The sequence below is a fragment of the Manacus candei genome, unplaced genomic scaffold (assembly GCF_025592945.1).
Source record: "Manacus candei isolate 608988 ecotype Guabito, Panama unplaced genomic scaffold, ASM2559294v1 h1tg000209l, whole genome shotgun sequence".
Classification (NCBI taxonomy): domain Eukaryota; kingdom Metazoa; phylum Chordata; class Aves; order Passeriformes; family Pipridae; genus Manacus; species Manacus candei.
Genome location: NW_026138257.1, coordinates 207,650 through 233,222, shown reverse-complemented (window position 1 = coordinate 233,222; position 25,573 = coordinate 207,650). Strand labels below are relative to the sequence as shown.

At 46.6% G+C, this 25,573-nt stretch overlaps 2 protein-coding genes and 1 long non-coding RNA gene across 7 annotated transcripts in view; 2 read left to right on the top strand and 1 right to left on the bottom strand.

Moving 5' to 3' along the window:
• Positions 1 to 150: 150 nt before the first annotated feature.
• LOC127464327 (uncharacterized) lies at positions 151 to 18,976 on the top strand. Its single transcript, XR_007901304.1, has 3 exons — positions 151 to 1,819; positions 13,223 to 13,302; positions 18,829 to 18,976. It is a non-coding gene; the product is annotated as an uncharacterized LOC127464327 (long non-coding RNA).
• On the bottom strand, positions 4,795 to 20,030 carry MALT1 (MALT1 paracaspase). Of its 5 annotated transcripts, none has more exons than XM_051774622.1 (17): positions 19,860 to 20,030; positions 18,899 to 19,065; positions 18,488 to 18,609; positions 17,961 to 18,111; positions 17,668 to 17,846; positions 17,327 to 17,423; positions 16,905 to 16,937; positions 16,029 to 16,055; positions 15,445 to 15,480; positions 14,793 to 14,996; positions 11,902 to 12,079; positions 10,857 to 10,931; positions 10,321 to 10,448; positions 9,483 to 9,632; positions 8,622 to 8,779; positions 8,301 to 8,426; positions 4,795 to 7,587 (listed from the first exon to the last, which is right to left on the bottom strand). In XM_051774622.1, exons 1-17 carry the CDS (start codon positions 20,009 to 20,011, stop codon positions 7,120 to 7,122), a joined length of 2,451 nt encoding a protein of 816 aa, XP_051630582.1. In that variant the 5' UTR covers positions 20,012 to 20,030; the 3' UTR covers positions 4,795 to 7,119. The 5 variants fall into 5 exon arrangements, 4 of the variants coding, with proteins under 4 accessions (XP_051630582.1, XP_051630583.1, XP_051630584.1 ...); XM_051774623.1 differs by having other exon boundaries at positions 15,445 to 15,477; XR_007901299.1 differs by having other exon boundaries at positions 7,448 to 7,587; positions 8,207 to 8,426.
• Positions 20,031 to 20,363: 333 nt separating this feature from the next.
• Positions 20,364 to 25,573, top strand: part of ALPK2 (alpha kinase 2) — a 28,435-nt gene continuing 23,225 nt past the window's right edge. Inside the window, exon 1 of the mRNA XM_051774612.1 lies at positions 20,364 to 22,125. The gene's annotated coding sequence lies outside the window, so the exon portion shown is untranslated. The remainder of the gene's footprint in view (positions 22,126 to 25,573) is intronic.

The window sequence follows — 25,573 nt, the reverse complement described above, 5'->3', positions numbered from 1 at the left end:
GGCAGGTCGGGGGGTCCCGCCCGGAGCGGGACCGAGCGGTGCCGGCGGGCAGGGCCGATCTCCCCGGGGCCGGGGCAGCCCCGGGAGGCGCTCCCCGGAGCCCTCCGGGCGCTCCCGGGGCCAGAGCGCTTCAGGCCTCGAAGGGCAGCGGGGGAAGACACCCGGCCGCTGCTCCGCTTCCAGGCCAACAAAGGACGGGAGGAGCCACACGCTGCCACCTCCGCCGGCGCTGCGGCCGCTGTGCCCGGGCCCGGCCGGGGTCACCCTGCGGGCCCGGGGCGCGGCCGGGAAGCGTGTCCCGGAGCAGTGCTGCCCTGCCTCGCACACCCGGCACCGGGCGCTGCCTGCGGCCCGTGCGCCGCCTCCCACCAGCCGCCTTTGTTGGCTGCGGAGCATCCTGGCGGCATCGCCATTGCTCGGAACGGCAGGACGAGAGCCTTTCTTCTCTCTCTTGCCGCTGTGCAGCACCATTTCCAGAATGTAAACCTTGGCATGCGAATCGCTTTATTGGATCGCATTAATGGCTTTAAACACATAACACCCGTCTCACATTTATACTCTGAGCATATAGCACAGTACATATTCTGGCTGAAATAATGCCGGTTTATGAACATCTCTTACGAGCCTCCTGGCGAGGCACCGAGTCCCAAAGGCCTTCTGCTCGAGCACAGCTCCTGCTGGCAGGCTGCCCCTGAAGCTGTGCCCGCAGGTATCGGTCGGGCAGGGAATTATCCATCGGGCCGGCCCATGCCCTGGCGGCCCCACCCCAGCCCACGGGACTTCCCCACGTACAAATTCTAACTTGTCCAATGAACCAAAACAGCAGCAAACTGCTCTATTGCAAACTGTGGCAATCAGTGAGTCTGACAAGTTTACAGAATGTGAATTTAATAAATCGATTTGGGGATTTATATAAAAAACCCAAATGGATTTGTGTTCTGCACTAGTTTTAACATTCAAGAAGGGCCATGAAATTCAGCTTGCACAAGCTCATCCTGCAAGGGACTTGCAGAATTAAGCCATAATATTTATAGCACCCTATTTCTTCCCAATTAACCAGGAAACTGATTTGATTAAAGTGAAAACCAAATTCTGTTTACTTACATTGCATTTCTGTGGTTGGCTTGCATAATAGCATAAAGAAGATGGCAGCTGTTACTACCACTCTGGTATTAATATCAGAACTGTTAATCGATTTCACAGTTTATACATGGCACAAAGGTCCTTGTGCATGCTGCCTTTCACACAGATTTATTTGTTTTCCTCCCAGCAAGGTGTCCTTGACATGGCAGAAAAAGTCCGTCCCCCTCAGTATTTGATTTTAAAAATAAAATAAGAGAATTTTAAGTATGATTTACAAGCAGTGCCAGGCTGATGGCTCTTCTCCAGTGGCTTTTTAATTCAAGCACACAAAGTAACAGGCAATTGCATAGTGAGTGTTCCTACAAGCATCACTTGTGTGTTTGGAGGCTTTGGGGGTTTTTTAGCAGGTTGACCTTACATCTTAGCTCTGAGGTCTTAGACCAGAGGTCCCGTCCACTCCACCAGGCACTGTGCCACATAATCCTGGGAAGCTGTGGTGGAAGAAATCCCGTTTGTTTAGGTTATCCCATTTTCTCCCTTGGCTTTGCAGTGACCGGGAGATCAAAGCCCCTGACCCCGCTGTCCTCGCGTGCAGCCTCTGTCCTGACCAGTGAAACCATCACCAGTGAGTCCTTCCACCTGGACTGCAGCTGAGATGGGACCTCCTGCTCACCTGCCCTGACGGAGCCGTGCAGTCCCAACTCCCACACCACCTATTTCATTCTCCAGGAAGCAGGTACATCTTGAACCCCCTCCTTCTTCCTGAAGAAATGTCTCCAGTGTAGCCCGCTGTTACTTCTCAGCAGTCAGCAAGGAGTGCTGCCAACTCAGAACACTTTCCCTTTGATGCTGTAGTGAATGCTGAACTTGTGTGCAATAATAACTTTTTAATTATTTAACTTCTAAGGATTTTAAGGCTCTTGAAATTCAGAACTCTAAGCCATGGTGTATTCATCATCAGCTTTCTGTACAGAGATCAATTTTAACTGCATCACACACAGCTACAAACAGAGCTTCTGCACATTAAAGATGTGCTGGGGCCATAGAAGACTTTGCAGGTGGACTGACACAATAAAAACCAAAGTTGATTTACATTTAGGGTTTTTTATGTCAGAATAAAAGCTGCCCTTTTTGTCCTTCCCCATTTCTGGGAAGGACAATAACAAAACAAAACAGTTCTTTCCTGGCTAGTGAAACATGCTTAGCTCAAGCAGGAAGTGTAACATACACATTCCATATTTCAAGCCCTGAATTCAGACTAATAACTTTACAGCTTCTGGCAAATACTTAATACTGCCTGTTCCTGCAGTTGCTTTTTAAGGTTTTCACCTTAAATGTTCTGGTAATATATGATCTACAAGAGCAGAGGCTTGCATTTCTTGTTTTAGAATACTTACGTTTTTCTTTCTATCACTGTTTAGAATGCAATGGTACTTTATATTTAAACGTTCAATATTAAAAACCAAACTAAACTTCCCTTTTCAGATGCTCCTATCGCTAATCTCTTTGTATTTTCTTGGAAAAAAAATAATTTCCTTTCCTGGTTATTAAAATAAGTCTCCTATTATATTTTGGACTAAAACCTCTAGGATTGCTTTTGGAAAGATGAGAGCTATTAAAAGAAAGGGATCTCACAGGAGATAACCAGTACTCCACCCCCAGCAGCTCCGGGGGTGTGGGCAGGAGCTGCTGGGGGACAGCCCCCCCTGAACTGCCCAGCACAGAGCAGCACAGCCCAAGGCCAGCCAGGACCTGGGTCTTCCCAGCCATCCCCTCCTGAGCTCAGTGCCCCACCCGTGTCAGCAGCCAGTTACACAACCCAGGCACAGGCATACTTCCAGCTGCAATGCTGCTGGATTTTCCCATGAGCACTTTTCTGCTCACCAGCACCTTCCGAGTGCTGGGCCAGCAGCCCCCAGTCAGCTCCTCGTCAGGCATCAGCCACCTGCACGATTAACATCCCGTACCACAGTGCTCAGCAGCCTGGGACACTGAAGAATGCCTGTTTTGTTCTCTTAGTGTGCCATATGTATGGGCCTTTTTCCTTCCTTCTCCTGATATTTATTCAAGTATAGGAGGATTATTTCTGAATTATTCATCATACAGTATCTGATTAGACTGTGGCAGTGCCGGCTCCCACTGCTTAATGAATGAGCCATTAGGCTTTTGCAGATGGTGCCATCAACAGCTCCTCTCGCTGTGTGCTCACCTGCATTTACACAGCAAAAGCAGAGTGCTGAACCTGAGCAGGGGTTGGTCCCTGGGGAGCTGGGCACTGGAGGAGATGCCATTGACACGAGGGCTGCAGGAACAGACACCCAGGCACTCCCTACCAGCAGCAGCTGTGCTCGGACTTCTGCCTTCCCACAGCCCACCCATAAAATGGAATAATCACCTACTAAAATAAGGATAAAGGGGAATCCAAAACATGCAGGGCTGGACTCTGAGCAAGTCAGAGGAACGTAGTGAAAGCTGCTGGCAGCCAATTAAGAAACCTCTGCAGTGGGAAGAAGCTCAATTAAATGCAGCATTGTTTCCAGCAAGAGCTATTTTCCTGCTATCTTTCCTCTCTTTACCTCGGGAAACACTGTCCTGATGGACAAGGGTGGCAGCAGCAACGGGGCCTGGCAGTGGCTGCTGATTCCAAGCTGCCTGTGATGATCTTCCTACAATGGAAGCAAAGTTAAAATCAAGGCACCTTGCTGGTTTGTGGCCTGGGAGGCTTTCAAGCACTCAGACTTTCCATGCTGGTCCTTGGCATCTCCTGCTGGAGGAAGGACATCTGATTCATCCCCACCTACCGAAGATGAGTCAGGATTATACAAATTCCATTTAGTTTGTGTAACAACACTACTTCCCGTGTTGCAAACTTCCCTCTCTGCTGCCATAAAAGTCTTTACTGAACAAACCCCTAAACACACAGTGATCAGCAAGAGATGCCCCCAGCTGGGGCTGGTGGCTGGCATGACCTGGTTTTTGGTCCTTCCCTGGGACAGACTGGGGCTATTATCATCATTGCCATTTCTTTCAAATTGCAAACACTGCTGCCTCTACAGTGATTCTTCCACCAAACACAATTTAATAACAACTGAGCTCACTATCAGCTGCAGCTTAAACAACAGCTTGTTGGCTGCTTCCCTCCACTGCCAACCTGATCCCAAGGTCTGCTGGTTTGCTGCAGGCAGTCCTCTAACTCAAGGTGAATCTCCAGTCCTTACCAGTTAACTAAATCAGCTCTGGGCTTTGGCATTACCCACTTCTGCACCCTCTGCCTGACATGACTTTGCCCATGTTAGCAGGGTGAGAGAGAGGGAAGCTGCTCTGCTCCTTGCCCAGCGAGCACTCTACTACCCTACAGAAGTGTTAAAAACACTCAATAACCTTGTTACCCCATAAACTGAGCGTGGTGGCCACCATTAGCCACTGGCAGGGCACCTGCTGCTGTCCCTGGGGGCAGTGCTGGGGCTGCCTCCACCCGCTCCCCCGCTGAGGCTGTGCTTCATGGCCGGCTGCTCACACTGCCTGGGGCAGCTCATCCACCCTTCCAGCCCTGGGGGATCTCTTCTCTTTGTCCCTTCACGTCCCAGACCTCTGCCTCAGAAGTTATGCTCCCACACAGCCACCGTGCAAGAACTGGCTCAGCTTCAGACCAGGCAAAAATCTACATCTTGCACTGCATGCAAATAACAACCAGGCTGCAAAGGCAACTGCTGAGCACCATCTCGCCACTCATGGTATTTTTTATTACTTAGAGCTGGCCAAAAATGTCCATCTTACATAATTAAACCCACTCCAGGTTTTGATACATCAGAATTCTAATTATACCTTTTGTACCTTATATACACACCATGGTTGGAACATCTTAGAGCTGGCAGGCAGATGGAGTTTAACAGGAACTATTCCATCAACAGATGCTACTACCGAGCTCTCTTTGCTCAGTCTGGGAATGAACTGAGGGGCAAGGCAAGAAAACATGTTTTCTTACAGAGCCACCATCTGCCAATCTGAGAAGCTGCTTTCATTAGTCTGTTCAGTAGGAAATCTTGGTGTTTGGGTTTACCCTTACATGAGACAGGAATGAACAAGGTGACAGGTGGAATTCATCCAGAGTAAGTATATTTAAAACCACAGTAGGGGAGACTTACAGGATGTCTGCCTCCTGGACAGTGTCCCAGGAGTTTGTGTGTCTAACAATGACATTTCTTCTAAGACATCATTAATCTCATTCAAAAGTCATCACCTAGAACAGGCAGGCAAACTGTATGGTAAGTGTGCATGAGATGAAAAGGAGTTTTCAATGTATACAACTCTCTGCAAAGGTAACGAGTCCCACCTCTGATTCATGTGCTGGAATACAGTGAGTGTGCAAACAGCTGCAGTTCTCTTCCTGCCAGCACAGGTAAATGGCTTGGCATCAAACACAGATATTTTCTGATTAAAATGAACCCACCATTTCCACTAAAAGCAGAACTGATAATCTAAGGGTTGTTTCAAACAAAGTGTTCTCTTTGCAGCTGCAACCAGAGTGCAGCAGACTCTGCATATCCCTAAGGCAGGCACGGAACAAAACCTACAAAGCTTTGAGAATCTGCAAAATAAACAAAATACACAAAATAAAACAAAAATGTTTTATAGCAACTGTACTTTCTTAAAAGATTGTTATGCTTCCTACAGACAAAAAAAGATATCAGATTTGGTACATTCCCAGTATTTCAAAGCAGTTCTCAAAAACTGCTGGACCAACCCTCAGCTGGTCCTGAGAGGCAGGTACCACAGATACTACTGGCACTCAACAGAAGGGAAAGGAGAGGAAAAGAGCTGACAGGCACAGACAGGATGTGAACAGAAAAGAATCCAGGGACCACTTTAAACACCTACAGCACCAACAAACTGCCCATTTAGAGGGGGATAATCTGAGCACGTTGTGACAGAGGCTGCTCCAGGACTCCAGGCTGCCTGCTGGTAACCCACAGGAGAGGCACCCATCTCCACAGGACGGCTGGTGCTGTCCTGCCATGCATGCTCAGCATCCCTCTCTGGCAGGGTGGCAGGAAGCTGCCTCAGGAAGCAGAACTAGCTCATGTATAGAGAGGTGAAATAAATCATAACCATCACATTAAGTCAGCAGAGAGCTGAGGAAGCGTCTGAGAGCTGCTTGATCTTATGTGAAGTCATTTGCATACCAGGTTGAAGGCTTTCCCTCCCCGTTGCAGGGACTTGGAAGCACACAGGCAGGTGCCAGCAGGGGCTGTGGGAAGGGCACATGGAAAGTCCTGGCCACTTCCCCCACATCCACTGCAGATGTGGGTGTGGAGGCTGGTTGCTGTGGTAACACACACCCACAGGGCTCCTGGGCTCGTGCTCACTGCATGCCAACAAGGATGGCAGAACACATTTTTTCTCATTAGCTCTTAAAATAAACCTGGAATGACTAAATTGCTGCAATGGTACCCTAGCAATTAATAACTGCCTAATTTCCACAACATGGAGGGGTCCTCACTGCATTCCTAGACTGCTGCAATTATTAAACTAAGAGGGTGATCAATCTTTTTTAAAAAAAAATAAACCCAACTCCCTCAAATTGCCAACCTGTCCTCCCCCACACCTGACACTGTAAACTATCTCCAGTCCACAGCAAACACCTTGGTGCTCAAAATGCCACGCTCTAAAACACGAGCGGATCTTACTCCACCTGAATTAAAATTCTGTGCAAGGCAGGAGTAATACTGAAACCATCATCCCTGCAGCAGTCAGGAATTTATGTCAAGGTGAGCATGGCCCAGAAACTTAATGTATGGGAGCTGCCAAAGCTCCCAATTAGCTGACAGAATGAGGAGAAGTAGCTGATGCATGAACCAAAGCTGTAACTACAGAGACAGTAACAGCAGCCCTGAAATCTCCTAGTGGAGAGTTCCACAGGGCAGATGCTCTTCTGGAGCCAAAGAGGCAGTTGCAGGACTCTCAGGATAACAGGTTATTTTTACTCAGGAGGCATCCTGCAGAGCTCTGTGGAGGTCTGTTCCAAACACATCCCAGCTACTGCTGTTCAGAGAAGCTGAGGCTGTCAGAGAGAAGGAATTCCAGTTCAACAGTATCATCAGTGGTCTCTACTGGTACATTACTCTTTCCCACAGTGGGTGAGTAATTCCATACTTCATGTCTTGAAGCCAATATCCTGGAAGTCCCGTTGCAGGAACACGCCCCTGATTGTGTGATGCTGGCTGAGCAAGTACAGTTTGGATGGTAAACACCTGGACAGGAATTTGGTTGGCAGTGACTGGAGATGTAGTATTCAGCTGCCTCTCTAAGACTCGATTCCACTGAATTATGAAAAGGGTAACCAGTCATGCAACAGGTATGAGGACAGTTATTGGGTTTGAATCCATGATGAAGGCCTAATTTAGCAATAAGAGGCTTCCCAACATTAACTTCCTTTCTTTCATCCATTGTATCTTCTATTCCTGAATACTCATAGTGCAAGCAAACAGTGAAGATCAAGTGTTCCTGTAAAAGAGGAAAGGTGGGGGAGAGAACAAGTTATACTTCCAATCCAAATAAACACTGCAGGAAACCCTTTGAGAGGCTTGGCCTCCTGGAGAAGAGCAACCTTTTTAGGAGCTGAGGACACACTGGGCAAGACTTGTTTACTGAGGACCTCTTTTGGTCAGTACTTGCTCACAGGACAGTCTGTAATTCTAGAAGCACTTATGTTACCTCAGCTGCCAAAAGCACTGAAGAAGAGATGGCAGGTGCTCATGACACAAAGATACAGAGAGACACTTCACAGTGCCCCAGTCTGCTGAAGGGAGAACCTTCCAAAAACTGCATGCCCAGGAGCACTGGCTGATGATACACAACACTTTCATCTCCTACTAATGACTCTCTAAGAGGCAGCTCTGCTTCAGGTCATGTTCTTCCTGAACTGCAGTGCATAGGAACACCCTCAGAGTGTGCTATAGATCATCTTCACAAAAACAACCACCTTGGCCAAGAAAATACAGGGGGCCTCGCATGCCGCTTTCAGGATTGCATGTGCATCCATTCCCTGGCTTTTACTTTTCAGCTACAGAATTAAAGTCACTAAACTGTGCTATTAGTCATTGCTTCCCTCCAAAGAACTTACTGTGCAGACAGTACACAGATGCTTCAACAGAGCTGCAAAGCAACATGATTAGTGTCAGTTATCTGAACAAACGTGAGGAGTAATATATATTAACCCTTAGTTTTTGCAGTGAACTCAGCCTGGTGTAGAGGCAGTGTTTGGGAAGGTCCTTTGATACTAAATAGCTTCCAGTTTCCTCAGGAGTTCCTTTATTAGCCAATTTAGGATCCACATCCAGGTCCTGTTGCAAGAAAGAAACGAGAACTTAATTGAAGGTATAGAATTTGTAGATCATAAACCATTACTTATTTCAGTTTTAGAAGTTTCAACAGTTTGGACCCATTTTATTACAAAAGATGCAGTCTGACATGGATGGAACAGGAAATTTTCAACTTCAGTGGAGCAAGACAATGAGACACCAAGAGGAAGCACTTACGAGGGCGAAGTCTGTGACGTGGGCTCTGCAAAGGGCCACTTCGGGGGGTTTCTGCACCATCCTCATGTAGATTATCATGACGTTGGAGAACTCGGCTGCAAACCCCAGCTGGATCTGAACACCACATTTAAAGTCAAGGTACCTGCTTTCTGGAAGCTCTGCGAAGAACACATCGTTACAGTCTGAATATAACTCAGCATATGCATTTGGTATTTTTCTAAAATAAGTTTCTATGTTTTTTTCAATCATTTAACAAACAAGAATTAAGGGCATAATTTCACAAATAAATACCTGCATCTGTGGAAGAGCTGTCTTAGAAATGCCACCCTGACCCTCTGCCCAATCTATCAAAGCAATTTGAAGATGTACCCCAACAACTTTAGGTAAATAAGGTGAAAGATCTTAAACTGCACTGCCTTTGTTAAAAGAAGCTAGAAAGCCTCCAACTCGTCTCATCCTTATTTTCTTAGTTGTATACATTGAAAACTCCTTTTCATCTCATGCACACTTACCATACAGTTTGCCTGCCTATTCTAGGTGATGACTTTTGAATGAGATTAATGATGTCTTAGAAGTGTCACTGTTAGACACACAGACTCCTGGGACACTGTCCAGGAGGCAGACATCCTGTAAGTCTCCCCTACTGTGGTTTTAAATATACTTACTGTGGATGAATTCTCCATGTCACCTTGTTCATTCCTGTCTCACGTAAGGGTAAACCCCAACACCAAGATTTCCTACTGAACAGACTAATGAAAATTCAGCTATAAATCTGAATGTCTCCCATTTCCATCCAATACTACACGCTCTCACTTCTCCCCCCACGGCAGCAGGCTCATGTAGGAGCAGAGTGTCCCCTACCATGAGCCTTGGCCCACTGCAGGTTCCGTGCCAGCGACGCTGCCGAGGCTGTGCTCTGCTGCACGGGGTCTGTCAGCGCCCTCCTCTCCGACAAGCTGCTGCGGATCTCCAGGGCTTGCCTGCCCTTGGCCAGGGGGCACTTGCCCATATCTAAAAAGGAAGGTGCAGACAGGTTCTTTCAAAATCAATGCTGCTGCCATTCCAACTGAATTAAGTCCCTTGCTGCAGTGTTGTGTGGTTGCTGTGGTTATGCCAGCGCCAGCACATCCCAGGCAGGAATGATGCCCTGCACCTGGGCAGGAAGAGGCCTGACTCCCTGGACAGAGCTCTGCAGGGAAGCACCTCGGGGGCCTGGGGGCCACCAAGCTGAGCACGAGCCAGCACTGCACTCTGGTGGCAAAGGCAGCCAGCAGGAAGCACAGTGCCAGCAGGGCCTTTTCCATGGGGGCTATTTACATGGAACACTGGCAATGGGAGCACTCCTCTGGCACATTTACAAGTGTCTTCAATTTACCTGTGTGGTCCCTGACACTCAGGACCTGGGAGTACTGACAGCAGTGCCTGTCACACTGCCCAACAGGTCAGTCCTTCTCTCCATTCTTGAACAAAAGACAGACTGGGCAAAGCTCTGTGACCTGCAGCTGATGAGAGACATCCCCTACAGAGCCAGCCTCACACTGGCTGATCTTGGCCAAAATGGCTGCTATTTGATCAAAACACAACCAGAAAGAGCTTTAAGTAGTGTAACACATTCACCATGGGAGGAAGAACACGTAAGCAAAGTTGTTTTCAGCAATGCAGGCTGAGGAGACTGTTAGTGCAGTAAGCTGGAGTTCACCTTCTGCAACCTCATCAAGCAGAACAGTGATCTTCTTGTCTTCTAACAAACGCTCCTTCAGGAACTTCATGAAGATGCCATTGGCCAACCCCGACTGCTGAATTTCAAAAGCTTCTGCTCCTTGGCACCTGTGAGATCACCAGCAGCAGACAAGGAAAAAACACTGAAACATCTGCATGGTGAGGAGGAAAGTTGTGTTGGGAACGGGGGAAGGAATTTCCTACAGTTTGAAAACCAGGTTGTGTCCAAGGCCAACCTGCTCTTTGTGTTCCCCTGCAAGCAGCTCATGGAAGGTTTCCCTTCCAATGCCATCACACACCACAGCTGTTTATCAAACTCCTTATAGGAGGAGCTTCAATTTATCATTGAAGATTTTATGAAAGCTCTTGGCTACTTCTATTCAGCAGCTTTTGCACTTAACTTGCAAGCTGCCCGAGGTTACTGGTCTGTTAACCCCACAGTACTGTTCTGGAAAAGGGCAGCTGTACAGTTTCAGTGCTCACTTCTGGGGCACACAAGAAGAAAAATTTCCTTACGTTGCATATCCAAAAACAATATTGGCTGTAACCTTCAGAGCATCCAAGATAAGAACTGTGTCATCATATTCATTTCTGCAATAAATGGAGACACAAGAAAGTCAATAAAGGTAACAAATTCAAAATACCAGAAAAGCAGAGCTCAGAACCAGGAATTTGTTTCACTCCTACAATTCTGGAATGAGTCCTGACTGCTAAAAGACAAAACTCAGCACCATCATGTTATAGTAACTAGCAGAGTTGGACTACAATCTCTGCAAAACCCATTTCTGATAACTGCCCATTTTATGTTACACCAAAAGCTATGATTTTTTTCTAACTTTTCCCCCCCCACACGGTGTCTGCATAGTTAGCACAAGGCTTATGTAGATGGATTTTCTATTTGGATACAGACTGTGAACCTGAATTGGGTGACGGGCATTTCATTAGCACTGAAGTTTAGAGGCTCGACAGACACCAAGGCACCAGCACTTTTCTGTTATGAAACATTCCTGAGACCAATTGCCAGAAGTGCTGACTGAAGAGCTGATTTCAAGTGCAAGTTTAATTGGGCATCGTAGTTTCTCAACATGGGAAGAACACAGTACTTTGTTTAGAAAAACCCCATAAATCAGTTGGGTTTTAAGCTCTAAGTAAAGATACAACATCCCCAGCATAAAAGCAAAATCCATGGCTCTGAAGAGTTCTAAAATAAGCACTTCACTTGAGCCCTTCTGCCAAATTACCATGCCTTTGATCACAGGGGTTCTCCTTCCTCCTGTAATGAAGGCAGATAACGGTGCAAGGGGAAAGGGTCATGTTTCTCCTTTAAGATGCCCAGTTTCACTTTTATCTCATCAGACTAATGGTCTATAACTTTTAAGCAACAGCAAAAAAGAAGAAATAAATGTCGCTGGACTCAGGAGGCAGGCATCCACCCGTGGGGACAGAAAGCCAACCTCACAGCCGGTTCCCCAGCCTTGAGTCATTGCTCCCTGTCCTGTGGAGCAAAGCCACCCCCGAACCCCCGCTGTCAGCCCTCCCCTGAGGAGCAGAGGTGACACACCTTTTCCGACACATGTCCAGCAGGAACACGTTGAGCCCCGTCTCCTTCTGCTGCATGCGCCGCAGGATGCCCTGCACGCACAGGCAGTCGGCTGACCGGTAGGGGTTGGGAGCGTCCACGGGAACCAGGAAACTGTTGCCGTAGTTTTCGTAGCCGTGACCGGCGTAGTACAACAGACCTGGGTGCAGAACAGGTGTGACTGAGAGCACGGGGAGCACACATCTTAGCCTGGCAAAGCCCTCATGCACAGCGGGACTGAGGTCATTCAAGCCACTCCAAGCCGGGTTTTTAATGTCAATATGCTTTTGTTAACACAGGAAGGGAGGGGAGGCAGGGGCGAGCCACTTTAACATCGACTCCACAGCACACAGACACAATGAATTTAAAAAAAAGCAAATATCACACATGCAATAGAATCAATCGGATATTTGCATCAAACACGCCGAGTTAAATACTCTTAAATGCTTTAAGTAGTTATGACCTCTAACAGAAATAGTCTGTTGTGTATGATGTGTAACTCACAGATGGGAACAAGGAAATGTGCCAACTGTAAAACATCTTCTCCACGTGTGCAATTACAAAGCTCTGAGCAGCAGTAACTCTGCAGATTTTGTAGACAGAAAAAAACCCTGCTGAATAGTTTGGTAGGACTCCAGAGCACATCCCCATTACCAAACTACCAGCAGCTCATGTTCAGTTGATTGCAGCTACATCTCTTAGTTACAGACTGGGTTACTTCTGGGTCTACTAAACAAACAAATTCTTTGCATGCTTTCCTAGCCAGAAACGGTTATCCTGCCATCATCTCCCTCACTTGCCAGTACACAACAGTCTACAACATTTTAAGATTTAAAATCTTCAATAAAACATGAAATATTTTTGTAGGAAAAAAACCCCCAAACATGTCATGGAATTAAAGACAGCTTTTCTGAACCCTGAAACTGCAAGCCAGGGCTTAGATTTTACTTATATGAATGAAGATGTCCAGTATTAGACATATCAATTTGCAGTAAGATTAGATGTTCTTAGCATTAATAACTTCCACTGCCAAAAAATGCAGTTAAGAGAAGCTTGTATGATTAGATTTGATTTTCCTATTGCCTGTTCCCAGTGCTGGCTTTCCTTAATGATGCAAATTCCATCTTTTAAAAGGACTTTTTATTTATCTATACAGAGCAGTCTAGTGTGTGTATATAGTGTCTATAGTGTGCAGCTGAACAAAGTTGACAGAAATGTGACAATTTAGGCTGACTGGAAATCTATCTGAGTGTACACTCTGTAAGTCATGGCACTGACTGCACTCCTTTGCTGTCCTTGGCAGATGCCTGTGCTGTGGCACGAGTACCTGCAGCACCGACCGCGCTGAGCTCAAGATCAGAAATACATCCCTGCATACCCGGGGTAAGTGGAGTAAACATGTTCACAGGGTCTCAACAGAGACTAAGGCACAACAATTTTAAGTAGGCTCAAGTTCCTCAGAGACGTCAGCATTTAAGTGGTATCTGCCTCTCTCTCTCTCTTTTAAAAAGAAAGCAGTCTAAATATTTTTAGCCTTTCAAACATCTGGGTCTATGCTTTTACCCTGTGTGGAATACAATGTTAATTGCACCCTACATTTAGAACAGCACAAACCAAGACATCAGAGGAGGCAATCATCATCACTTTGTTTACCACTCCTGCCCTTAAGGACCAGTATCTGAAATGCCACTTTCCTGGCAGTTGGCCAGAATTGCACAACTTAGCAGGCATCAGGAACACATGTAACAGGGACCAGACAGCAGCAGCCACTGTGCCTCTTCTATTTGAAGCTATGCCCACTAGAAATGCTATAAATCATTACCTATTTGTGCACTGACAGCACCTTTTATTGGCTTTAAGCTGTTAATAGCCACTATGCAGAAAGGATAAAGTGACCATTTAAATTGAAGTAGTTATTGCCAAACACCACTGAAAAACTGCTCCGTTTACCTTTTATACCACGTGGCTGGAAATGCATGACTGCAAAAATATGTTGTGTAAGAGCTTTCATGTGGTGCTGCTGAGAAACCCATTAAAGCCTTTCTGTGCTTTATTTTCTACTTTCATGACAACAATTACAGAAAAAAATTGAGAAGGTGCAAGGGTCCCAAATGTACCAGCACATCTATTTCCCAGGGAGTAAAAAAGCAGACTGCTCTCAGAAAGCCTCGATACTCCTGCCAGGCTGAGGCTTCGTGTCAGGGAGCTTTTGGCTCAGACATAAATGCCCAAATGTCAGAGTAGCCAGTGCTGCTCAGACAGAGCATCAGGTAACACATCCATAAAAAAGTCATGATAGCAAACAATCTGACCTTGTGTTCCAAAAAAGGCTCAAATAATGTTTTCGTGAATGGGCTTTACTACAGGAATTCTGCAATTTAAATAGGGACACTGGCAAAACTTTTTGCTCTCTGCTCTAAGTCATTTCTCAAGGAGTTTATACAATCTTAGCCTTTAGAAAAATGACAAAATAGTGGCAGCCAGCTGAAAACTCTAAGCCCACAGAAGAACTTTTCTTACACTCCCAACCAGATCATTCCTGGCCTTTTCCACGCAAGACACGAAGGCTTTTGCTCTGTGCATCAATTCCACCTGCCCTCCCCCAGAGCTTGCACTGCAGTTATAGGTGTGGCTAAAGAAAAGAGTTCAAACCTCTGATCTGTTCTAAAAGTAAAGAAACAAAAACATTTTAAGCCAAGTCAAAGGCTGTGCTGGTGGGTGCTTTTCACTTACGCTTCCCATTCTGCACACACCCTATTTACCATGAAGGCTGTTTGGCCATCACATGTAGAGAGCTGGCAGAGGTAAATACCAGCTGTTTGTGTACTTGCACCACACTGACCTACTTCAGAAGGGGTTTTGGGTGTTCTTACCATATACTCCTTTGTCCAGGAGAAGTAAAAATTCGTCCACTGCGTTTCGCATCTCAGACTCAGTAAGGTCCAGTAAAGAAACGACTTTGAAATCCAGCTGCCTCAGCAAACTGGTCAGTTCATAGACATCTACCATAGGAGCCTTGAGCTGGGGATGATTCCAGTAGCTCATGTTTCCTATTAACAGAGCCACCTTGTCTGTGGCTGCCAAGACACAGGGAGAAAAGAACACGTCACGTTTATATATTCCAGGGCTCACTACCTTTAAAAGTAAGGTCTTCCAAAGAGAAAAGAGTATCCAGGCACGATATTTCCAGGCACAATATTTTATGTGATTTCAAAAGCCTTCCTACATCAATAATACAGCTCAACTCTCTTCTTACCTCAGAAAAACCCCAACCTTACCAGCTTGGGGGGGAGCACCTAAACTCCCCCTCACACTGATGAACCTGAAAGAGTGGAGAAGCTTGGACAGAGGCACAGTTTACTCCTGAAAGGGCAGGCAAGCATTGTAAGGGACTGTACCAATGCCCACAGGTCTCCCTCCCTGCAGCTCTCTACGTGCCCCACAGGTCTTGCACTGGCAGTGTCAGAAGCAGCAAAATCTGTTTCCAAGATGGGAAATGCATGTTCCAGCTACAAATCTACTCACCAACAGGTCTGTGACTCGGCAGTTCTTGTGGGTCTGCTTGAAAGAGATGAAAAGAGCACTGTCAGTGACTACAGTTGGAGCTGCAACACCAGAAAATGTTCCCCACAGCATGTTCCCCACAGCTATCGTGCAGAGACACTGCTTTGCCTAACACCTTACTAAGTTAGCACAAAAAAAAGGGCTCTTTTTTGTTTTGGTGGCTTTGGGGGTGTTTTGTTGATGTTGTGTTGTTTACAGCCAGACACCTTACATCATCTGAGAAAGCAGCAATGTACTAAAACTGAGAGTCCAGAGAAACTACAGACAAGAAAGCAAAGATAATTCCCTTTGTATAAGTGCATGTGCAGTGCAGTAAGACCAGACCTGGGTGATTTTACAAAGATAATAGCACCCCTATAATTCACTATATGCTTCAAGTCAACCTTTTGGACCCCCTTTTGGACATGATACCTGCCCCTATTTAATTCCTAGTTACAGACACATGCAAATACTGTAAAGTATATATTGTAACCCAGCTAGGCTTCAGTGACTTGTAACATAAAAATGAGATGCAAAACTAAAGTTTTTCAAAACTTATCACTGACCTGATTCTTGCAGATCATTAAAATCTTCTGCAAAGAAACACACCAATAAGATCATCATTTAAACAATAAGCAAAAGCAACATTTTTATTAATAAAAATGTGTCATGCCACTAATAATCAAAGCTGAACACGGAAAACAAGTTACTTTTCTAAAACACTTTTGGCTTTGCATTTCTGCAAATGTAATCTTTCGTGTCTATTCCACCCAGAGAAGAGAAAATCCAGCAATGTACAAAGCCATGCTAGACCAGCATTACAGCACAGCAGAGTAAAAACCAAGGGAGGGACACTCCCTATGCTCCAATCCCACAGGCATGCAGGCAGCTTGAAGGAGCAAGGAACAAGGTATCAGAATCACCCTTTTGAAGAGGATATGCTTGAAAGACTGCTGAAAAAGCAACATCCTGAGCAAGAAATCTTACTTTGGGAAGCCACATGTGTTCAGAAAGACTTCAGACACAATTTTGAAATATTCTAAGCTACCACAGGTTTCACCTCTTTATTCTGAGAGCACTGGAAACCATGGAAAAGAAAACCACTGTGTCTGAAGCCCCAGGGATGTCTCAGAGCAGGTCTGCTGTTCCTAAACACCTCCAGATTTTCTTGGATAGGATGTTGCCTCCTGAGCCCAGCCAAAAACCTCTCCAGATCTTTACATTCATTTGAATAGCACAGGAGAAAGCAGCCTGGTTTTTCTCCTGTACTCTAGATCCTGGCATCCAGGCAAAGAAGAGAAAAGCACATGCAAAAGGAGCACTGCATCATGCATCAGTGCCTTAAACTAGACCAAAGCTCTTCACCCACACATGCTTTTCAGCAACCCATCGTCCCCTCACTGACTTTTCAAAACTGATTCACAACTAAAGGTTTACTTTACCTTCTGTGCACTCCACTGCCACTGCTTTCCTTCCTTGTGTTTTAAGGAGGGGGAAAATTGGAAGACAAGTGCTCTCAGTTATTAGTGTTAGCATACGAGGTGGGAGACAAAGGTCACTGTCAAGCTGCTCTGCAATCTGGCTCATTTTACAGCAGTACAAATCTGCACTGACCACAGCACTGTACAGCACTAATCACTGAAACCTGGGAGTACTACACTAGGATATTCCTCAGGTTAGGAAAGAACTTGTGAGGTACATACTAGCATTCCCAGATAGATCTGGAAGCTATACAGGGATCTGCTCCTCTTCAGTTCCCTGAAAATACATGCACGTGCACACACCCTGAAACATGTTCTATTCACTCATTCTGCTTGCAATGAACAACCTCAGCTGTCCTGTATCAAACAGAAAAACTCCTCACCTATAATGACTTCTACCTTCTTGCTGTCTTCACCCTCGTGGTCGTTGAATACGTGACACCAGTATGTCCCCTGATGTTCCACGTCCACAGAAGTGACCTGTGCAAGTATCATCCCAGTCATCCCCACAGACCCCAAGACAACACCTGTAGCAGGTATTCAAGCCTTGCATTTAAGCCCCCATGCAAGAAAAAGTAAAAACTAAAGAAGCACTTGGAGCAAGCACTTCTGTCAGAGGTTAATCAAGACTATGGAGAAATTGTTTTCTTCAAGAAAGCTTTCTGTGATAAGTTCAAGGTGGTTGCACATCTGCCCCCAAGGCTGGCCCATTGCAGTAACTTACTGTGTAGACATTTTTGCTCCCATTTGCCAAGGGAAATCCATTTCTGAACCACTGGTAATGAGGAATTGGGTTTCCAACAGCTCCACATTCCAGTACCAAAGCATCCCCCACTGTCAGGTTTTGTGGCTGAGGCTGAACACAAATGCACAATTTGTTTTGAGGCAAACCCACCACGCTCCCTTAAAAGAAACAAAAAGGAAGAAAAAACAAAAGAAAGGGTGAGACAACCTAAGCACAGCTACAGAGGCCCAAGTTCCTCTAGGAAGTGGGAGGACAGTGGTTCTGCCACTCACCATGAGATGTACCCCGGAGCTCACAGACCTCCAGGCGTGCCCACCGACTGAACACGAAGGAACAGTCACTGTTCACTCGACAGATGTAAAAGCCAGAATCCTTTACACTCACTGGATTCAAAACCAGCTCTGGAGAATCACCATGGGGAACCTGAATCACAGGTGAACCAAAACCACTGAAATTTAGATTGGTTTAATCTAAACCAGGATCAAGCACTACAATATTTATTTCCGTGTCCATAAGACCAGCCTCAACTCCTTCACATACTTGAAACTTATTGCTAAGCTGAGAGACAACTAAACTTGCAGCTTCCTTTCTGTACCATTCCAAAATTAGCCCCCAGGGATGAAGTGGTTTGAATATAAGGAATCACCACATTGTTTTAGCAGATTCCTAGGGTCACTATCCAGCAATCTTCTCTCATTGTAAATAAGGGGAAGAGTCTTAGAAAGAAAAAGGTATCATCCAAAATCATTACCTGTTATTTTCACTATTGCAAAAACCTGCACTGTTTATCAACTATTACCTCTTTTTCCTGCTTGAACCACTGGTAGTGCACAAATGGGTGTCCTGTTGCCCAGCAACACAGCTTGACCACCTGACCAGAGAGCACTGCTTGAGAGTCTGGCTGTACAACAATCTTTATACCTTTAAAACAGAATTTACACATAGCAAAGTTAGGAACAAATACAGGTCCACCCTGCATGTCCATGCAGCCAAATTCAAGTCCACAACAACACTGTACAAAGGCTGTTTATCTACTTGGCTTACTTTTAATCTCAGAATCAGATGAGCCAATTACCTTGATAATCATATGGATACCAATTACCAGAATTCAAGCACTAAAGATGTTTTTATCTACTGCAGAAAACAAGCTACCTGAGTGTTTCCAGTGTAAAACCCAGAGCTGCAGCAAAAGCACAGGCCCAGCACTGACCTGCATGGCCGAGACACTGGAGAGCCTCTGTGTGCTCCAGGGCCTGCAAGGACTCCACCAGCTCCACCACAGTGCACCCACGATCTCCCAGCAGCTTCAGGAGACTCCAGCTGGGACTGCCTTCTGGCTCCAGCACTTGGAGGGAACACTGCTCCAAATCCAAAGGGCTACGGAGGAACAAAAGAGAGACATGGCACAGACCTTCTTAACACTTTTTGCTCAGAAAGGAGCTGGGTTAACAGTCAATTGTAGACAGACAAAAAGATTTAAAAAAATAGAGATAGGAAATTCCTTGCCGATTTGGACATATTTGCAGTATTTCCTTCAAGTTTCGTGAGTTCAGAAATTATACAGTGACAGAAATTGGAATTAGTTATTTGTGTGCTACAAGGTAAGAGATGCATGTACCTCACAAGTCTAACCAAACGTACTGAGAAACCGTCTAATTTTCACTTTTTAAGGTACCAGCAGAAAAACTAGTACAGCACCCTTCATTTCCATGTGCCTAATTCAGAAGCGGTAAAGAGCAACTCAGTGTCTAACTTCAAAGTGCAGGAAGGCTGACTTTAGAGTTTTTCGAACAAGCGAGTGGTGCAGCCCAGCCAATCACACATCACTGCAGCGCAGTGAACTGCGCCTGACGTTCTTAGTTTAAACTTTACTGTAAAGTCTTCACGCACTTCCAACCACAGCAGACTCAAAGAACTCAGATAATAAGGACACGAAGACAGCTACAGAAAGGGAATGCAAGTTTATGTATCCCCACTAAAGAGATTCATCAGCGTTTCTTTCATTAAGCCGCAGTGCCACGCCGACCTAGGGGCGAGATACCGTCACTTATCAAACGGACCTTCACCGTGTTTCACAGGAGAATACAAACATCCAAGTCCCGGCCCGCGCAGTGACACCGCGGCTCCGGCGGGGCAGCGCTCCCCGCCGCTCCCCGCGCCCCCTTCCCTACCTCAGCCGCACCGTGCCTCGGCTCCCCGCTCGCTGCGCCAGCTCCCGCCAGCCCTTGCCGGGCGCCGCCCGGTCCAGCAGCTCGCTGAGCCTGCGGAGCAGCGGCTCGGCCAGGCGGCCGAGGGGCAGCGGCCCCGCCGCACCGCCATCCATCGCTGCCGGCAGCGCCACAGCGGCCCGGAAGGAAGCGCCGCGGGGCGGGCGGGGCCGCTCAGGGGAGAGCGGGACGGGCGGGGAGGGGCCGCTCAGGGGAGAGCGGGACGGGCGGGGCGGGACCGCTGAGGGGAGAGCGGGACGGGCGGGGCGGGACCGCTGAGGGGAGTGGGGCAGCCGGGGCGGGGCGGAACGGGCGGGTCCGGCTGAGGGGAGCGGGGCAGCCGGGGCGGCCCGGCCCGGTTCGGCTGAGGGGAGCGGGGCAGCCGGGGCGGCCCGGCCCGGTTCGGCTGAGGGGAGCGGGACGGCTGAGGGGAGCGGGACAGCCGGGGCGAGGCGGGCGGGTCCGCTGAGGGGAGCTGGGCAGCCGGGGCGGCCCGGCCGGGTCTGGCTGAGGGGAGCGCGGCCGCCCCGTCCTGAGGGGACCCCGCCATGGGGGGGCAGGAGACGGCCCCCCCTCGCCCCGGCCCTGCGGACACTGTGAGGGAACAGAGCGGGTTTTGTTTTGTTTCACCCATTTTGAAATGGGAACGTTGTGAGTCTGCCTCAGGGCGAGACCTCCTGCAGCGTCCGCAAGTGGCCCTGAGGAGGCCGGACATGGTTGGAGAGGCGGGAGCTGGGCCGTAAGGCGGGCAAAAAGCACACAACGCTGAGGGCAGGGGTCGCGCTCTGAGGAGAGACAGCCTCATCCACCTGCAGCCGGCACGGCCATGGATTCTTCTCCGTGCCCCAGCTTCCTCCCACCCTGCGCCAGTGTCCAGGCAGGTGTGCAGCTTAAGGCTCAGGCACCTTGTGTCCTTCAGCGTGGGAGAGCAGGGACGGCTTGGGAAGAGCCTCCCAAAGAGATGTTCCCGTAGCTGCTCTCCATCACTGCTAATGGACAGATGAGTGGGGCAATGATCTGAAGGGAATTGTTATCTCTCTGGAGTTGCAAGTTGCTCAAAGTGGACTGAAAGTGCCTTAGAAAGTAATTTTGCTAACACTTTTAATCAGTGATCAAGCATTCAGGTTGTTCAGGGAGGTGCTAGGTGCCCCATCCCTGGAAGTGTTCAGGACCAGGTTGGACGGGGCTTGGTGCAATCTGGTCTAGTGGAAGGTGTCCTGCCGATGGCAGGGGATGGAATATAGGACCCTTAAAGGTCTCTTCCAACCCAGACTATTTTATGATACAAATGTGGCTGCCTCTCGTTTCTTTGGGGGTTATTTTGGCTATTAGACTGTTACATAAAACAGATATCCCTGTTGCTATTCCTGAGTGATGGTGATTGGAGGTGCTATATTTATTGCTGAACACACCAGTTTCCTATCTGGGTCTAGATAACACTGGGAGCAAGAAGTATTTAGCACGGTAGTATCTCATAACGAGTTTTAGCTGCCATTATTGCAAAATGCTTTAAAAAAATCCTGGCACAAAACTTGCTTTTCAGCCTTTTCCAGGTCCTTTGAGCTCAGAGCAGTTTGTGCAATTCATTGAAGTTCCTCCTGTGTGAGACTTGGCTCCTTGGGTAACAGGAGTGGGAATACTTCCTTACTTCAGGATTCACCTTTTTGCCTTTGAGGGATGTGAATCACAGGTGAATTTCTGTGTAGTGATTGTTAAAAGTCCACTGTCCAGCTTTGATCTCCTCAGCCTGCTTGCTAGGCACTGTGGGTTTTCTCATGCTCAGCAGAACTTTTGTGTGCTTAACCTCCAGCAAGTAAGAAGTTCCCGAGGTGCCTAGCAGAGCAGTTAGGCACGCTCTCCAAAAAACAATCCAGTGCTTTAGTATGAAAAGCTAAGGCCAACACTTCCTCTCTCTCTCAGCCACGAGGAAATTCCTGTGGACTTCTATGGCAGTAGGATGTGCCCTCTCCTCACTGCCAACTCCCTGTCTGGTGGAGGTTTTCTCAGGAAGGGCCATCTGCTGCATGTAATGAAATCGTCTCTCTTAAAAGTCAACCTGTTGAGGGATCAGGCTCCGTACCCTGAGGTCACAGCAGCAGAACACCCCCGAAGCCGGCGGCTGCTTCCCAGCTCCCAGCAACATGCACGAAGGCAGCCTCCTTTGTCCTGCAGCACCAGGTCCCAGCCCAGGCCCAGCCTGCTGCTAGAATGCCCAGGAAGGGCCCTGCGGGTAAGTGTGTGTCTGGGGGCTCGGGGGGCAGGGGGATTGTACTGCAAACTGCTTTTTGCTCCTGGGAATTGTAACAGACAGTAAAGGAATAAGGGCAAGTGACGTTATCCTTAAGGCATTACACGACTGTAGTGATTTGTAGTGTTATTGAACAGGAAATAGGATTTGTTATTTGCTTCTGCTAAAGAATAGTAATTTTTCCATATCTTGATAGACTGATTTTTTTTAAATGCATTGCATCTAGAATTCTGCTCAATGTTTCTAGAATTACACTGGTACTATTTCCACCGAGTCTCAGCAATATAAACTTGCAAAAATCATATGAAAACAAGCTTCCTTCTCTGAAGAATGTGTAAGTGATACCAGGTATCCTGAAAAATGCATTTTATTTGTTCTAAATATATATTACGTGTTCTAATACTCTGTAGGTAAAAATTTTCTTCCATTGCTGAGAAAAAAAATCTGGTCACTTAGCAGAAATAGATGATTCTCAGGCTGCATGAATTGCTCAATCTGACAGGGTCAGATGCTTGGCAGATGTTAAAAATAGATTAAGACAGATCAGTGTGAAGAGTTGTGCTGTGATTGCTTATTTTAATTACTCCATGTTAAGGTCTTTGTTAGAGGCATGCAGAGCCAGTCATTTAGTATTGCATTTAGCCAGTGAATTGTAGCTGAGGTGTTTTTATACCGTGGGGCTGTTCACGGTGAGTGGGGCACTAAAACAGGAAAGTTGTCCAAAAGTCTCGGATGCTGGCAGTTGAAGAACCACAACATATCACAGTATTTTTGGCAAAGACATATTTTGGTGATAGTTGGTTTAGGTAATGCAGTGGTTTTTCTGGTTTGATTTCTGACAGTGTGCACTCCTTGACAAATATGCTGCTCTGAGTGTTCAATGTGATTGCGGTGTCTCAAAGGATTTATAGAAGAATAATGTGGTTTTAGTTACTGTTTGTTACTTTGATTTCTTTTAAAGAAAAAGCTTAAAGAGAGAACGTGAGAATAAGCATTTAAATACAACAAACCATTAATGGGAAGCTTTTTTTTAAAAGTAAAGTTGTATGTTTCTGATCATAAATATATTGTATGTGTTTCCATGCAGGGAATATAATACCTCACTTAAGAAATGTAAATGGGTGTGTAATGTCTGTGTTTATTGCATAACTGGAAAAGTCTATGTTTTGTTCTGCTTTGGAAGAAGAAAAATGTTAAACGTAAAAAAATCTCTTTTGAGAGGTGCCCTGTATGAGGAACTAAAAAAAAATGTGTATATTCCCAAATATGAAATGGTTGGCAGGGTGGGAACATGGATTGGATGGAATTACAGCTGTTGGTTTCTTAGAGGAGTGTTGCAGCCATACAAACCATATGCAAGCACTCTGCAGGAGAGTTAAGGCATATTTGAGAAATATTTCCAGGGAGAGTGGGAAGGGAATTAACATTAACCTTGGAATATAACGGCACTGGAGCACGACACTGAGATTTCCCAGGTGGCAGGGTGTGTGTTATACACATGGAGCTGTAGTTGGTCATTTTGGGAAGGATCTGTGAGGTCACTGCAGTGATTTCTGCAAAGGATCCATGAGGTTTGAGACTTTTCTTGGGATCCTGTGGCTAGTGGAGATTCCTTTCTGCCTTTTTTTTTTTTTTGTGGTTTCTGTTCTGCTTTTGCTGCTTTCTGTCCCTTTAATCAATATTTCTGAAATCCTGCTGTCCGTGCCAGCGAGCTTTCTGGTTGGATCTGCATAATGTATGACCATTTCTGTTCATCTTAAAGAAAGGTTCTGTGGTTGTTAGTGGTTTGGTTTGGAGATTTTTCATGTTTATCTTATGTGAAGTCTAATTGTACCCACCAGCTTTCTTTGTGGTTTAGCTACCTGCCAATGTAACATTTCTCTAAAGGGAGGTATGGAAATGTATATGATATGCCAGGCACGTGGAAAAGCAGCTGTTGCTAAATCTAACATTTGGTAGGATAGTCTAGGGGATAAGAATTGTTTTGCAAAAGAACAAATCCAGATCCCAAAGTTTGGCCTGTGGAGTGGAGGTGATAGTAGGAAACTGTGCTGGCAGTTGGGGAGTTAATTGTCTCAGACCAAGAAGCTCAGAACAAAAAACAAAGCACACCTCCAAATACTCCAGTGACTTTGTAACCAGGATCTGCTGGAGAAGTGCTGCAGGAACAGGGGAGCAGACTGCATTACACTCACATCCCCATCCTCCTCATGGGCACGTGTGTACAGAGAAGAAAGACTGGGCTTCTGAGTGCCAGAGTTTGGTGAAAGTTAATCCTTGACAGTTAAGGCCAAGGGATCTGCCAGACTTGGTGTGGCTGGGGCAGAGCAGTTCCTGCAGCCATGGCCCGTGTGCTCTGAGGCACAGGGTGGTTATGGGGCTCTCCCTCTGTGTTCAGGTACCCCTGGCCCCGTGTCAGCTCGGTGTAAAGACACCAAAGTGTCAGCTGATGAAAGGATGTCTCTGAATGTGAAACACTGAGCAATTATCAGTGTCATTGCCTGGGGTGTTCTGCTGAGATAGCCCTGTGTGGGCTCACCCAGGCTCTCCCTTCCCACTCCTTCGTGCTGCCGTGGGTGTGAGGCGGGTGCCAGGGGGCCTTTGGGGGTCATGGCACGTTTCCATCCAGGGGTGGGCACAGATCAGGTGCCCATTGTGCCGTGGATCGAGGGGTGGGCACAGATCAGGTGCCCATTGTGCCGTGGGAGTGCGCAGGAGGGTCCTGGAGCTGGAGGTGGTGATAAGGGGAGCCAGTTCCTGGGGGTGGACAGGCAGATCCTTCTGCACTTCCTTAGAGCAAGTGCAGCTGAGAGATAGGAAGGAATCCTATTGAATAAGGGTGTGGGCTGAGTAGGGCTGCACAGAACTGAGATTGCATGATGAATAGACAGCAAAGAACAGAAGAAACTGCTGAGAGGCCATAAAGGGGACTCTTTCCACCCACTCTGGAGGACATGAACCTCACAGAAAGACACAAATTCACTACTGGACTGGTACAATGCACAGGCTTTCTGTAGAAATAATTTCCATGACTATAAAATTGCCTACGAAGGAAGATTTGTGTTTTGGTTATAACTAAATAAATTAGGGAAAAATGCGATGTGAGAAAGGAAAATTAATAGCCATTTCTTACATTTAATCAAATTTGTATAGTTTTGTCAGTAATTTTTTTTCTCTTTGGTGACATTGGGATTAAGCCTGCAGCTCCTTCTGAAATCAACAGAAGTGGCTTTGTGCCCGAAACTACATGCAAAATGGCTGTTACTAAAAAAACCCCTTGTTTAAGTGTTGTTCCTTCCATGTTAAAGTGTGATTCTTCAAAAATATTTTGTTCTCAATTGGAATAAATGATAAAATATTGAACCTTTTTAATAACATATAAAAATAAGTTTCAAATTGGGAAAAATGTTGGCATTTTAATGAAAATAAG